The 13,255-nt window shown below is 42.5% G+C and overlaps 1 protein-coding gene across 1 annotated transcript in view; it reads left to right on the top strand.

Moving 5' to 3' along the window:
• ITPRID2 (ITPR interacting domain containing 2) overlaps positions 1-13,255 on the top strand; it is a 179,767-nt gene that overhangs the window by 104,317 nt on the left and 62,195 nt on the right. Inside the window, exon 12 of the mRNA XM_069225457.1 lies at positions 5,617-6,831. Coding sequence (XP_069081558.1) covers positions 5,617-6,831 — 1,215 coding nt within the window. The remainder of the gene's footprint in view (positions 1-5,616; positions 6,832-13,255) is intronic.

The following is a 13,255-nucleotide window of genomic DNA, read 5'->3' as shown; positions in this document are numbered from 1 at the left end:
TAAAGAAATGGCAGCGGAGGGATGAACAATTCCTTGATCCTTGATTGACTAAAAGCAGAAGTACTCAAAATCTAAAGTGTGCTACCTTCATGGATGAAGCTTATATTTCATATTCATCACCCCCACCTTACAGAAACAAGTCTTGACAAAGCAACTAAGTCTTACCTATGTAATGCGAGTGCCAAGTTCTTCGCTTTTTTTTAAGCAATGCTTTATTAAAAAAATAAGCACTGACAAAGGAAAATATCCAAGTACTGGTGGAAAAGCAAACATAAATTAAGTACAACAAACCTGTACACTGAAGTCAATATCTTCAATCTTTATAAGCAATGAAATACATTTCACATAAAAGCCAGAATTTTAAAAGAACTACAGTGTTAGAATTTGAAGGAAAACACTTGCCAATACCTAATTTACTTTCTACTGATCAAATGCTCCAGCCTTTTTCTGTCCTAGAGCAGTCCAGGGAGCAGATTTATTGGCCTCCAGGCGAAGAGACCTCTCCTATTCTGTCATGCTAAGTATACCTTCTGTCGCAAATGCTAGCTGAGTGTGTGCAGTAGTCTGCCCCTGCCCCACCTCCACAGATGCTGCTTTTGTGAACCAAGAGCCTTGTGCAACGTGTGGAATGCAGCATATCAAACAAAACAATCAATATTTAGTCAAACCCTAGCAAAAATATTCCCTGTGCTCGGCTTTTACGGATGTCTTGGAATGGGTGGAGAGCAGCACAGAGAGGAAGGTTTGGATATAAGTAGAAAGCAGCACTTGGGAGAGAGATGGCAAGAACATACATGCACTTCTATAGAGTGCTCAAAAAGTAACAAGTATTTGCAATGCGGTATTGACATTGTAAATTAATAACTGGACTTTTATTGCCACATAAATTGGTTAACCCTGCCTCATAATTTCGTCTCTTCCTGCCATATAATTCCAGTGGCCCAGCATTTAACTAAAGCACTTGCATTTACCTTCTTTCTCTATCTTAAAACCAATACAATTATCATATAAACCTTTATCAGAAATAAACTTTTGGCATTGGAGTGTAATGCTTAGAACACCATAACAAAAGTATCGTTTGGGACATATTTCCCACAGACGCAGAATGGGAAAACCACTTTGGGTCCAGACAAGTAACTTGTGGCTTCCACATACAGATGGGGAAAAAGAGGGATTTATAGTAAAACATGAATTGACAGATAAAGATGAGAAACAGCAGAGAAAGGAAGGAAGGAAGAAAGATGTAAAAAAACGAAAATAGTGGAAGGACGCATATCGAGTAAAAGGAAAGAGCAAACAAGCAAGACAAAGAATGAAGAAAAGCGAAACAAATGGTGAAAGGAATGAATGCCCGATGAAGAATAAAAGAGCGAAATGAAACAAGGAAAGAAATAACCACGTTTTTGCGAGTTTGCAAGAGGAGGTAGCGGGGGGAAAGAGGAGTAGAAATAAACAGTTGAAAGAGTGAAACTGTTAACATGTGAATTTTGAGAGCTGGAAAGAGAAAAGTGGGGGGGAAGAAAATATTGAGAGTAAACAGAGTAAAGGAAAGAACGGAGTGAGGGAGGTGAAACAGACCCTCCCAAATAATGATAGCAGCTAAGAATAGACTTGAATCCCCCACATCATCAAACAGAAGTCCGTGTGTGGAACAGCAGGGAGCACTACGGAACAGCAGGAGAAGCATTAGCAGAGTTGTATGTGAGCCCCAATACAGCAATATTGGGGCGCTTCAGATCAGGATTGAGTGTACAGACAGAGCTGTGTCCCAGCCCAGTGCTGGTAAAACAGAAAGGCAGCGGGTGAGGAATGAGTAACGGTGCGCTGTGCAATTCCTGGTATTGGAATAATGGGGTGCTGCAAGTTAGGGTTGAGGTGACAGTTGTATGTGGGCTGCAGTATTGGAATAGTAACGGACACACAAGGTCAGAAGTGAGGTATGTTACTGGAGCTATGTGTGGAAACTAGTATTGACATGCCAGTGTTACTGTGTGTTAGCCTGGATGTGACCTGGTGAAGGTGCGAGTGGGGCCCAGTATGGGAGTGGCATTGCCTCCATCACAGAACAAGGAGTCCTGGAGGGGATGTGTGACCCTTAGTTCTGAGAAGAAATGTGCACTGAATGTTAGAATTGATGGGTTCTGGCGGAGCTGTGGTGGTTCCCATCAACAGTGGTGTTGGATGTTAGACTTGAGTTGCACTGGCTGAGCTGTGTTTTGCTCTTATGGGTCCAGTATTGGCATGGCAGTGGAACTGAATATTAGAATTGAGCGGGGTCCCATTTTAGGAAAGGAAGTGACCTTGCCAGGATAGACCTGAGATGCACTGATGGAGCTGCGTCCGAGGTCCTAGTACTGGAACAGCGGAGTGTACTGACTGTAAGAACTGAGGTGTTCTGGCAGACAGCATGTGTGGGCTTCTGGCACGGGCACGGCTTAGGGGCTTGGAGTGTGTGAATTGAGGTGCACTGATGGAGTGGCGCCGGAGGTCCCAGTACTGGAACAGCAGTGTGCACTGACTGAACTGAGATGCTCTGGCAGACAGTGTGTGTGAGGTTCTGGCACAGCTGAGGGGCTTGGAGTGTGTGAACTAAGGTGCACTGAGGGAACTGCATCAGAGGTCCCATACTGGAACAGCAATGTAAAAGTGACTGTAAGAACTGAGGTGCTCTGGCAGACAGCATGTGTGGGGTTCTGGCACGGGCACGGCTGAGGGGCTCGAGTGTGTGAACTGAGGTGCACTGATGGAGCTGGGCACAAGGTCCCAGAACTGGAATACCAGAGTGTTCTGACTGTAAGAACTGAGATGCTCTGGCAGACAGCGTGTAGGATTCTGGCACTGGTACAGCTCAGGGCTTGGAGTGTGCGAACTGAGTTGCACTGATGGAGCTGCGAGTGGGATTCCAGTTTGGAGCAAAAGTGGGCACTGTCACTAAGGATTGCAGAGCCCTGGTAAAGCTGGGTGAGAGGTCCTGGCACTGGAACAGCAGTGGGCTCTGAGTTCTTGGAAGGAGGTGCTTTAGTTGAGCTGCATGCCGGTACCAGAGCTGAAAGAGCAGGGGTGCCATACAAAGGTTTCCTAGGTGACACCAAGTTACACCTGGGGGTGGGCCCTCTGGATGGGGGAACGTTCCTGTATGCTTGTTGGTACAAAAGTGGAGGTAGGTACAACGCCACTGAATTACTTAATTAGGAAAGGTCAGGCACATCTGACTAAGAAAGCAGGAAATGTCAAGCAGTGACAGTTTATTTCAAAGTTCATGAACACAAGTTTGTGGTGTGCAGATAAAACTGCTAATTTTGTTGCAGACCCTGATGTAAGAAGGTCTGGGCGCCTAGGCTATTAGCAATTATAAGCCATCATTCCTTGCTCTCAGCACCTGGGACCAAAGGCAGGCAGACCAAATGTGACCAAGACAACAGCCTGATATATAGCCTTGTTTACCGCTAAGCTCAGAAACTAAGGTGCTCTGGCAGACAGCATGTGTGGGGTTCCTGGCACGGCTGAGGGCTTGGAGTGTGTGAACTGCGGTGCACTGATGGAGCTGCACCCGAGGTCCCAGTACTGGAGCAACAGAGTGTTCTGACTGCGAGAACTGAGGTTCTCTGGCAGTCGTGTGTGGGGTTACTGGCACAGCTGAGGGCTTGGAGTGTGTGAACCACGGTGCACTGATGGAGCTGTGCCCCAGTACTGGAGCAGCAGAGTGTACTGACTGTAGGAACTGAGGTATTGTGGCAGAGTGTGGGGTTCCAGACACTGGCACGGCTGAGGGCTTGGAGTGTGTGAACTGAGGTGCACTGTTGGAGCTGCGAGTGGGATCCCAGTATGGAGCAGAAGTGGGCACTGTCTCTAAGGATTGCAGAGCCCTCGTAGAGCTGGCTACCTAGGCTATAAGCAGTTACAAGCAATCCTCCACCCTTGCTCTCAGCACGTAGGCAGGCACACTTGGTAAGGTAAATTCAAGCCAAGGAAGGGCTGGAGCCAGGCAGCTGAGAGGGTGCAGAGAGCCTAAATAGACCAAATGTGACCATGATAACAGCCTAATTTATAGCCTTTTTTACAGCTAAACTCTAAGGAACACTGCTCTGCAAATGAAAAGGTGAGCCTCCCTGGACAGGAGCAGGAAATAAAGTGAAATAAGTCCCCTACAGATTAAATAAACAGGACAAAGCATAATTATACTGTAGTTGGGCCCTGCTCCCACACAGAAGCAGGAGGGACAAAGAGGCATGACTGACCACTAGCAAGCAAGGATTTTTAAATGACACTGAAATGAATAAATGAAATAGCTGGAGGCCCACAGAAGAAGTATACTTAAAAGTATACAAGAGGTTGAACGCTTACGCTCGCCCTAAAAGGTAGTTCCCTGATGTGAACTCGCAAAGGATAGCCATTAAATTTAAAGGATGGTAACAAAGCAACAGGCCAAGGGAGGGACACACAAAAGAAGGGGAAGGAAAGCTATTGATTGAGAAGAAAGCAAATGAGATTAACATGAAAGCTAACCCATGAAAATCCCACGCTATGTATTGGTATTTTATGCCAAAGGTACTAAACAACAGACCCTAGAAGCTCCCTGTAGATGAGACCTAAAAATGGATTTGGTCTTCAAAGGTTGTGGGTGAGACAAATACCTTATCCTAAGACCACTAGGTTTTTAGATCTGATCAGACTTGTGTTTTCAAGAAGGTTTGTAAACTTCTTTTTCAATAATAAAATCCTGTGCATTGTTTATTTTGAATAGCATGGGCAAGTTTCCTAGAAAATATGTAATTTGTACCAGTTGTCTAAACCTAATTGCAGTCACGTTTTGTCCACCAAATATGCTGAGAACGCCTGGATTCTATGTGTGTCGTGAGCCCAGTTCTTATCATAGATGGGTAGATGAGTTAGAATTTGGAATAGAGTTTTTGAAAATCGTCAGTCGAGTGACCTCTGAATAGGTCATTTATAAAGGGTACAGAGGAAATTCTGTTTTTGAGGAGAGAGGTTGGAAGGAGAGTTACGTTTAAACCAGAATGTAAAATCTGTTATTCCCTCTAAAGAAAAGGATTGGGTAGCATGAGTGGACACTCAGCCACATCAGTTCATATTCTGTTCTTCTTTGGATAATTACAGGCTCTTTGGGTGAGGGTTGTTGATAATATGAGTGTGTAAAAAAAAAAAAAGAAAAAAAAAAAAACTATCTTCTAATTCACCTTTAGGATAGACAACTGCCCTTTTAATGCACTTCATTTTAAAAAGTGTAAATGTACTACACTTTTTATTTTATTTTATTTTTTTAAGTCAAATGATGTTAACAGAGCGCATATTGTTGAATTGATGGCTGATAGTGAGGTTGCATAAGGCGGAAACATAAAAAAAATATGTCTGCTGTTATCTGTCTCTGAACTGGAAGTGAATGGTATCACTCTGTTTGGTGGAGAAACAGCGCCCAGTATTTGTCATAGTGGCTAGGTTGATACCAGATAAGAGAAGAATGATTGGATTAGTCAACGCATTTACATTTCTGTTGCAAGTTCCCAAAAGAGAGAAATCTAGCTGATAATTTCTGTGCTGCTAGATTACTCGTTTGTTTGTATTAACAAGGCATCCTCCTTTGCTAATGTTTTTTAGGTTCATGATCTCATCAGGGATATGGGAAGCAGTGCGGATAGCTGTGACAGTGAAAACACAGTAACATCAACTGTAGATGACCTCATGACGCCTGTAGCAAGAGAACAGCCAGACTTCCAGGAATACGAAGAAGATGAGTTCCTAACGCCTTTTGACCCAACAGTCCAAAAACCTACTTTTTTCCCAGCGTCTGACACTGAAGGTACAAATGAGGAGGAGAGTAAACCACCCAAGACATCGAAGGATGCTGAGAAAAATGCTGAGGTGCCCAAAAGCGAAGAGGATTCTTTAGAGGGTGAAGGTTCAGATTTACAGCAACAAGGTACAGACGAGGGCGATGTAGAGAATATCCTTAACTCTGAAGTTGCACCATATGCAACGCACCATATTTCCGAGAACACAGATAGCTTTTCTGATTTTATGAGTGACTGTGGGTCTGGATCTGCCTACGCAGAATCTTCTCCTTTGGAGCGGGTGGCTAATGCTTTGCAAAGAGCTCAGTTGAAGGTCAGCACTGCATCGGAAACGTCTAGTTCTAGAGTTGGACGCAGCATGATAAGTGCGAAAGACCTCCTAAGAAGGAGAACTCAGTATGCGGAGTCTGGGTATCCACTAAGGAGGACTCAGTCTTTGCCGACCGCATTACTCAGTCCGGTTAGAGTTGTGTCTTCAGTCAGTGTTCGCTTGTCTTCAGGAAAAGCTACGCTCTGCAGCCCCCCTTCTTTCACATACAAATATACCCCAGAGGAGGAGGAGGAGGAGGAGGAGGAGAATGCTGATGTAGGACTAATCCAAGAAAATCCACCCGAGCATAAATCTACAAAGGTGGCCTCTCCACCTGTAAGAAAGCAGAACTCCGTTAGCATTGATGGATTCAGCCATCTAATGGGGGACCAATCTCCTCAAAGATCCCAGCCATGCTCTCTTCATGCACCATCTCACAGATCTCACTCGTCATGCTCTCTCCATTCTGTACATTCTGACTGGCAAGACCGACCCCTCTGTGAACACGCAAGAACATGGAGCACCCAAAGCATCCCTGGAGCTTCCTGCAATGCCCTAGTCTCTCCTTTCAGTTGCCACTATTCGCAAAGGTTTGGTGGACATCCGCGAACATGTTCTGCTCATGGTTCCGTGAATCCACCCTCAGCGATTGAAATGCAGCTACGAAGAGTACTCCATGACATCAGAAACTCGCTTCAGAACCTTAATCAGGTAAGAACTCCTTTTAATGTCCAAATTTCATTATAATGCCAACTGTGTGATTGTTCGGTGTTATGTTGTAGCAGTCATGGATTTACTTTCCCCCACCTTTATTTTTAACGACAGGGACCCAGGGAGCACAGCATTGCCAGATTAATTTTGTAGTTTTGTATTTCAGACCTCGATTGAAACAAACAAAATATCTTCTCCGGGTTGTAAAATAAAGAGTTGCTTTTTTTTTAATTCGCCTTTTGTTCCCGTAATCTAAATATAAACATACAGTTATGTTAAAAAATAAATTAACTTTATAAATTGTCTCATACTGCCAGCGTTTTTATAATGTCAGCTACAGCATTTCAAGTATACCAGGGCACAAGTGCTACTGCAACCTGGAGATGCATTTTCGCAGCTCTTTCCCCTTACACTTTCTTTACAGGACAGAACTAGGCAGTCAAAAGATAGAAGACCTGCAGTAAAAAAAAAAGTAAAAACCACTATTAATACAAAAGGTTTTTTTGCCGATGTATTAAAACGTGGGGCATTTTAGAAATGTCACCATTTTCTCATTGTTTTCTATTTTGCAGAACTTGAATATGAATGGATAATCCCTTGCAAATAAAAAAAAATGTATTTACTTGCTATAGTCATCTTTTTTGTGATTTTCCAAACATTCCCAATTTGAGCATTAAAAGTTGTTGGTTGACATTAATGAATCAATTGAAAAGTCAGTTGGGGGGGGAATACCTGACATGGTATCACGTTCTCAATATCTTTAGACGCATGTAAACAGGATATTGGATTATCAAATTTAACTTCCACTAAATCTCCTAGTATCCCTGAACTTTGGGGCATCCTGCATGTTAATGCCATGGATTGGCATGAGGAGATTTCCAGCTCAGGCATCTCGAGCTTCCATATTAACCCCACTTCTTTATATGAGAATATTGATTCAGTGATGCTGAAGTTAGCAGCTATTACTTGCTTTTTCTTAAAGCCTAATGAATTTTATCTATCTGCCAGTCGGTAGGATGCTCAAACTGCTGTGTGCCTTAATATACGGAATCCCCTAGAATTCTTCTTTCAAGTTAAGCATAAAGCAAGAAGTCCCAAATCTGGAGGTATTTGAAAAAGCTCTAAGTGGAAATCTGAAATTCCTGGAGTGACCATATATACGTTTAACCCATCAAAATCAAATTGTCTGTCCAAGATCAATACATCTGCAGTATCACAGTTTCAGAGTTAACCATTATGGAGCCTGATGGAAAGATTGGAGATTTTGCTGATGTGGGTATAATCCTGACATGAAGACATTAATCGCTCTCCAAGCATATTCCACCAATAGTGCCACTCAACTGGAATGGCTTCAAAAGTCACTTCTGTGAAATAACTTGGTTCTCCAAATGTCATTAGATATTTCCTCTTACCCAACAGCTGTTAAACATCCTAACCGAAAAAGACCCACTTCTTCCTCCTGCCTGTTGAATCATTAACCTCCTCATTGTGACCCATTAATAAAATGTAAATTTGTGGAGAACCTGGCCATTGGTGACAGGTGGGAGTTTTCGACATCTTAAAATCATGTCAAGGATTCTTGAAGCCCCATTTAAAGGAGAATATGCATGTCCAACAGCCTGAAAAGTTGTACAGCATCCGGAATCACCACTGCCCTGTTTAGGCAGAGGAACGATGGGTTAAAGACCATCATATCTACATTGAAAGGGTAGGAGATTATTCCATTGCTTAGGGATGTGCACTGTCATTCGAAAAGCATTCATAACTCTTTTGTCAAATATGATTGATTCTGCTGGTGCTGTAAGATCTGTGTTGCCTGTTTCCTCACCTACACCTTCTTAGCACCACAAGACATACTTGTGAACTATCACTATTTTGCCCAGTTTTGTTTTCTTTTTCATTATTTTATTTTAAAACCAAATGTGTTTTAATGTGTATACAGGTTTATAGCAGCAGTCTCGTGGTGGTATCAAAGCCACCAGCGATATGAGGTCTTCTAGCATTAATATTTCGAGACAGCAGCTGTTTCCTCTCCTGCCCCCATCCCTAAACACCCAGGAACTTTGTTTCCTATGCAGATTGTAGGAGTATATAATCCCCTTCAAAACGCTGGCAATGCGTTCAATAAACTTAGCCCCCTTTCTTTGGAGAGCCCTTAGCACAACACCCGGAGGTTGCAGTATTCCAGAACGGCGTACATACATTTTCATAGGAAATTAGATGCAGTAGTGTTTCTCGTGGATTTCTGTCATGTGGTGGCATAGCTCAGTTTGAGACTTTTTGGATAAGAATTGTTTCAGTTTCATGTTTTTGAAGACTGGTTGGTAGTCTTAGAGCTCAGTGGATGATAGTAGCAGTATGTTTTTCTTTATCCAGAGAAGCTGCTGCTCCCTTATATTGCTGCATTCAATTCTAGTTGTGACCAGCTTCATTATTGGTGTAGTGTGTTACTAGCTGGTTGGGTAGTGAACATGTGTTTAGCAGCTGAGCTCTTTCGTTGATTCATATGCTTTGCGTTGTTCGGCCACCTTGTGGATTGATCTAGAAAATGTCTTGTCCGATTGAGAACTGACTTCTTAGTTGTCATCACTGGTGTTCGTAATCCTGCATACCCAGAATCATTGTTATTTTGGGGTCACCTTCAAATTCTGTCTCTTGGGGTATCAAGAAGTCACACTGTTTTTCCCTTGCTTTTATTCCATGTCTATTCTGCAGAAGTTTTTCTTGCGCTTCAACAGATAAATGATTGGTATTTTAACATACTGACTTAAAGTAGCAGGCGACATTTAAATCTTTTTAAATTACTTTGGATTGTAATTGGATTTAGGTGTTGAAGTGCTTTACCATGAGTAGAAGGCTACTTGTCAAACCAAGGCTAGTGGTTAATCCAGAGCTTTTTGATTATTGTAGGGTATTGGTATCAGGTTTGTGCTCTCAAGAAAGTCATTACAAGTATTTGATCTTCTTCCTTTGAAGTAGATTGGATTAATAGGAATGCAGTTTGATCCTCAGTTGGGGGTATGGGATTTCTTGCCAGTAGAAGGTAGGATGATTAGATGAACCAGATGAAATTAGGTATTGTTATGATATATGGATATGGTTTGAAAGAGGGATAGTTGGGATTTATTAAATGAGGTGCAGGTGATTATAGAAATACAATGAAGGAGATTAAGGGAAACAGGCATGCAGCTTTTACAGTAGGCGGTATACTCAGAATGAGGAGGCAGGCAGGGGATTTAGGTAAGGACGGGATCATTCGAACGAAAGAAGAGGGAACAATTGAGAGTTGTCACAGTCAGAGTTTCATGTAGGATTTTAGAATTTAGTTTGAGGTGACTTTATGGAATAACATGCAATATGAGAAAGTAAAACTATGAAAAGTAAAGTATATAGCATCTGGCAGTGGGCCAGCCCAATTTACCCTTTGGCTAACTTGACTGTGAGCAACAGTGTTCTGCTCTTTCACACAAAGCACATCCACATACAAAGTAATGCACTTCAGTGCCAGGGTGAGCTACCACAGTGTGTGCTTTTTAAAGCTTCAAAAATAGTTTTGCCTTTAGTCAGTCTTTTTTCTTTCAGATTCACGCTTACTAAGCAATAATGTTTGCAAGAATTTTGACAAAACATGCATTAACCGTTTGAGACCTATTGGGGTTGACAGAGCTTGTTAACTGAATCTGATGCATACTGAGAGCCTGTCTCTCCAGCTCTCTCTTTGCCTTTCTCTTAATTCTCCCAATAAGGAAATGGAGTCCTAGGAAAATACAGTTAATCAGCTTAAGATCACTTGCTTCCCCCCCAGTGGGGAACCTGGTACTGTGGTCATCTACATCAACATTAGGTACTGTGCTCACCCATATTCATGATACATTTCAAACACACGTCACATGTATGAACTCTAAAGCATACTCTCATTTGCTAGCTTCCTATTTGATGACTTACCTTGTCCCAACTTGTTCATCTTGTTTTTGTCTCTCCTTTAGCATAGCCTCTTTACCGTCTCTGATTGGCTGGCTGCTATTATTCCAATGCTCACTTTTAGGTAACTACTTTTCTGCTTTCGATTTAGCAAGGCATGAGAGTGCATGTGTTTTCCAACTCCCTCCCTCTTGTGCTTCTACCTCCCCTCCCAACCCCACCCCAAATATCCACTCCTTCATGCTGCTGTCTCCCTCGTGTCCTGCAAACTCTGTCTTGTGTGCTTCTTCTCCTTGCCAACCTCCCCGGTGACCTGTTACTTTCTACCTTGTGTGTTTCCCCGCCCATTGTGGTGTTCTCCCTGGAGTGATGCTTTTTCCTTAACTTGCCACTCCACATTGCTTTCCACACCCACCTACTTCCTGCTGTTCTCCCTCCACCTGCTTGGTCATTTTTTTATTTATTTTTTTATTGTTGGAAGGACCAAGCAGTAAATTGCTGACGGCCCTTCTGCCTAGAAATCGCCTTCCCCTGACTTCATTTTTATATATATATTTTTTTATTTACAGATGCATATTTGATCAGTAAATAGTAATATATGAAGATGCCTACATCATTGTGTAGGCGTGTATGGGGATGATACCTGTGCACACCTAGAATATGAAGTGATCAGCTGCATCATCACGTCCTTTAAAATTTATATTTATTTGAAATGTTGGACATGCTGCACTGGCTCACCAACAGGCATAGGCAAAGTTAGTAGGTCTACCAGATGCAACCTGTTGGTTGTGCTAATGCTTGTTGGTTGTGTGTCTGCTCGTCTTATCGCGGCAGTCAGCTAAAATTAACAATATTGATTTCCTCTTGTGAAAGATTTGACCGTGATCGGTCTAGTTTATGATCGCCAGCACCTTCTGTCTCTTCAAATCTGGAAACTGATGCTGCTCAGATTGCCGCAGGAGCTTATCCGTTCATGCCATTGGCACATCTAGATCAAAGGCATTTAGGCATCCCTGTCTCCTTAATGTGGGTCATGCATGGCATTCAGAAGACTGCTGTTCTCATTGTTGACGGCCAGGAGTTTATCTCCCTGTACAGTTAGTCATCACATGCTTCTGAAGAAGATGCAAATCACGTTCAAGATTATATTGTCTCTCAGTCTCAAAGATTTCCTCTGATTCCACCCCTCCCCACTTTGATTCTCTCTGCTCCTTTCGCTGCTGTTTGGAAAGTGTTTGGAGGGTGTCATTTCAGTGAAGGTGTAGGTCAACCCCTGCCAAATGATCTTGTATCCACTAGAAATCACCTTGAAAATTAGGTGTTTTGGGTCGTTGTTATTTACCTAGTGATCTAGCATCGAATGGTGTTGCAGCAATCTCTAGTTCTTATTTCTCTCAAACGTATTACATACATCATAAGGAAGTGGGCACCTCCCTCAGCCATTATCTCTGAACTTCATCTTTAGACTTTACTCACAAGACGCAACATGATTTAAAGCCAACAACTGGTAATTCAACAGCCTTCAGAATTATTACACCCTCTGTATTAATATATCTTGTTCAATTGATACCCACGTTTATTAACTGCAGTCTCTGGTGCATGAAGGATCAAAATGCCAGCAAAAATCTGTTGGACAATTTGGAAAAGCCATGGTGTCGGCTCCAAATTCCTGAAACAGTAGAAACACCCTAGACAGAGGGAATCTTCTTTCTGCAGGTAATTTCACAAACTCATAATTAAACGTCTCCCGTGACTTTTCCAAACTGTTGAATACTGTATAAATCCCCTTTAAAACCTTCATTTTCCTCTTTCAAAATGCTTGCATTGGCTTTAGAGCTTTAAAATCCTTCTCAAGCTAAATGCAGGCCTTGCACTGAGCATCAGCTTGAGACATCAAACAAAGCAGAAGGTGACTTATTTGCTCTGGATCACTAATGCTGCAGTGGCCCTCTCCTGTGTAAAATGTGTTCTAGGGGAATCTGTCTGCTGCCCCGGAGATGTCTTAGCAACGTTGTCATGCTGCTCTTCTGTGAGTTGTTGAAGGATTCAAGGTTTTAAGTTCTAGTAAGGAAGAAAGATACCTTTTTTAGATAACCAAAAATGCAATAAACAGATTTTAGGATTTAGTGGGTGCCTCAACCACTCCTCAGCGCTACTTTACACCCATTTACTTTATCAGTTCCTCCCACCCTGGAGAAGTCAGAGTCCCTTTACTGGGAGCTGGATGTGGAAAAAGAAGTGATGTGCCAATATAATGGCAATCATAAAGGGTAGGCAGATAAACCCTAATCTCTCTGGAAAAACACTGATCATACCTTCAGCCATTTATCCACCTCTTAAACCACCCGCTCGATGCTCGTTACAATCTGTAAATATTAAACGGATGAAAATTGAGGTTCGATGGCATATGTTGCTGCAGATACACATGTTTGGCACAGTCCGCTGCCTGGTGTTGGGCTCGGAGTATTACAAGTTTTTTTTCTTCGAAGAAGTCTTTTTTGGT

This window comes from Pleurodeles waltl, chromosome 3_1, assembly GCF_031143425.1.
Source record: "Pleurodeles waltl isolate 20211129_DDA chromosome 3_1, aPleWal1.hap1.20221129, whole genome shotgun sequence".
Classification (NCBI taxonomy): Eukaryota; Metazoa; Chordata; class Amphibia; order Caudata; family Salamandridae; genus Pleurodeles; species Pleurodeles waltl.
The sequence above is the reverse complement of the archived record's forward strand: the minus strand, read 5'-3'. Positions and strand labels throughout refer to the sequence as shown.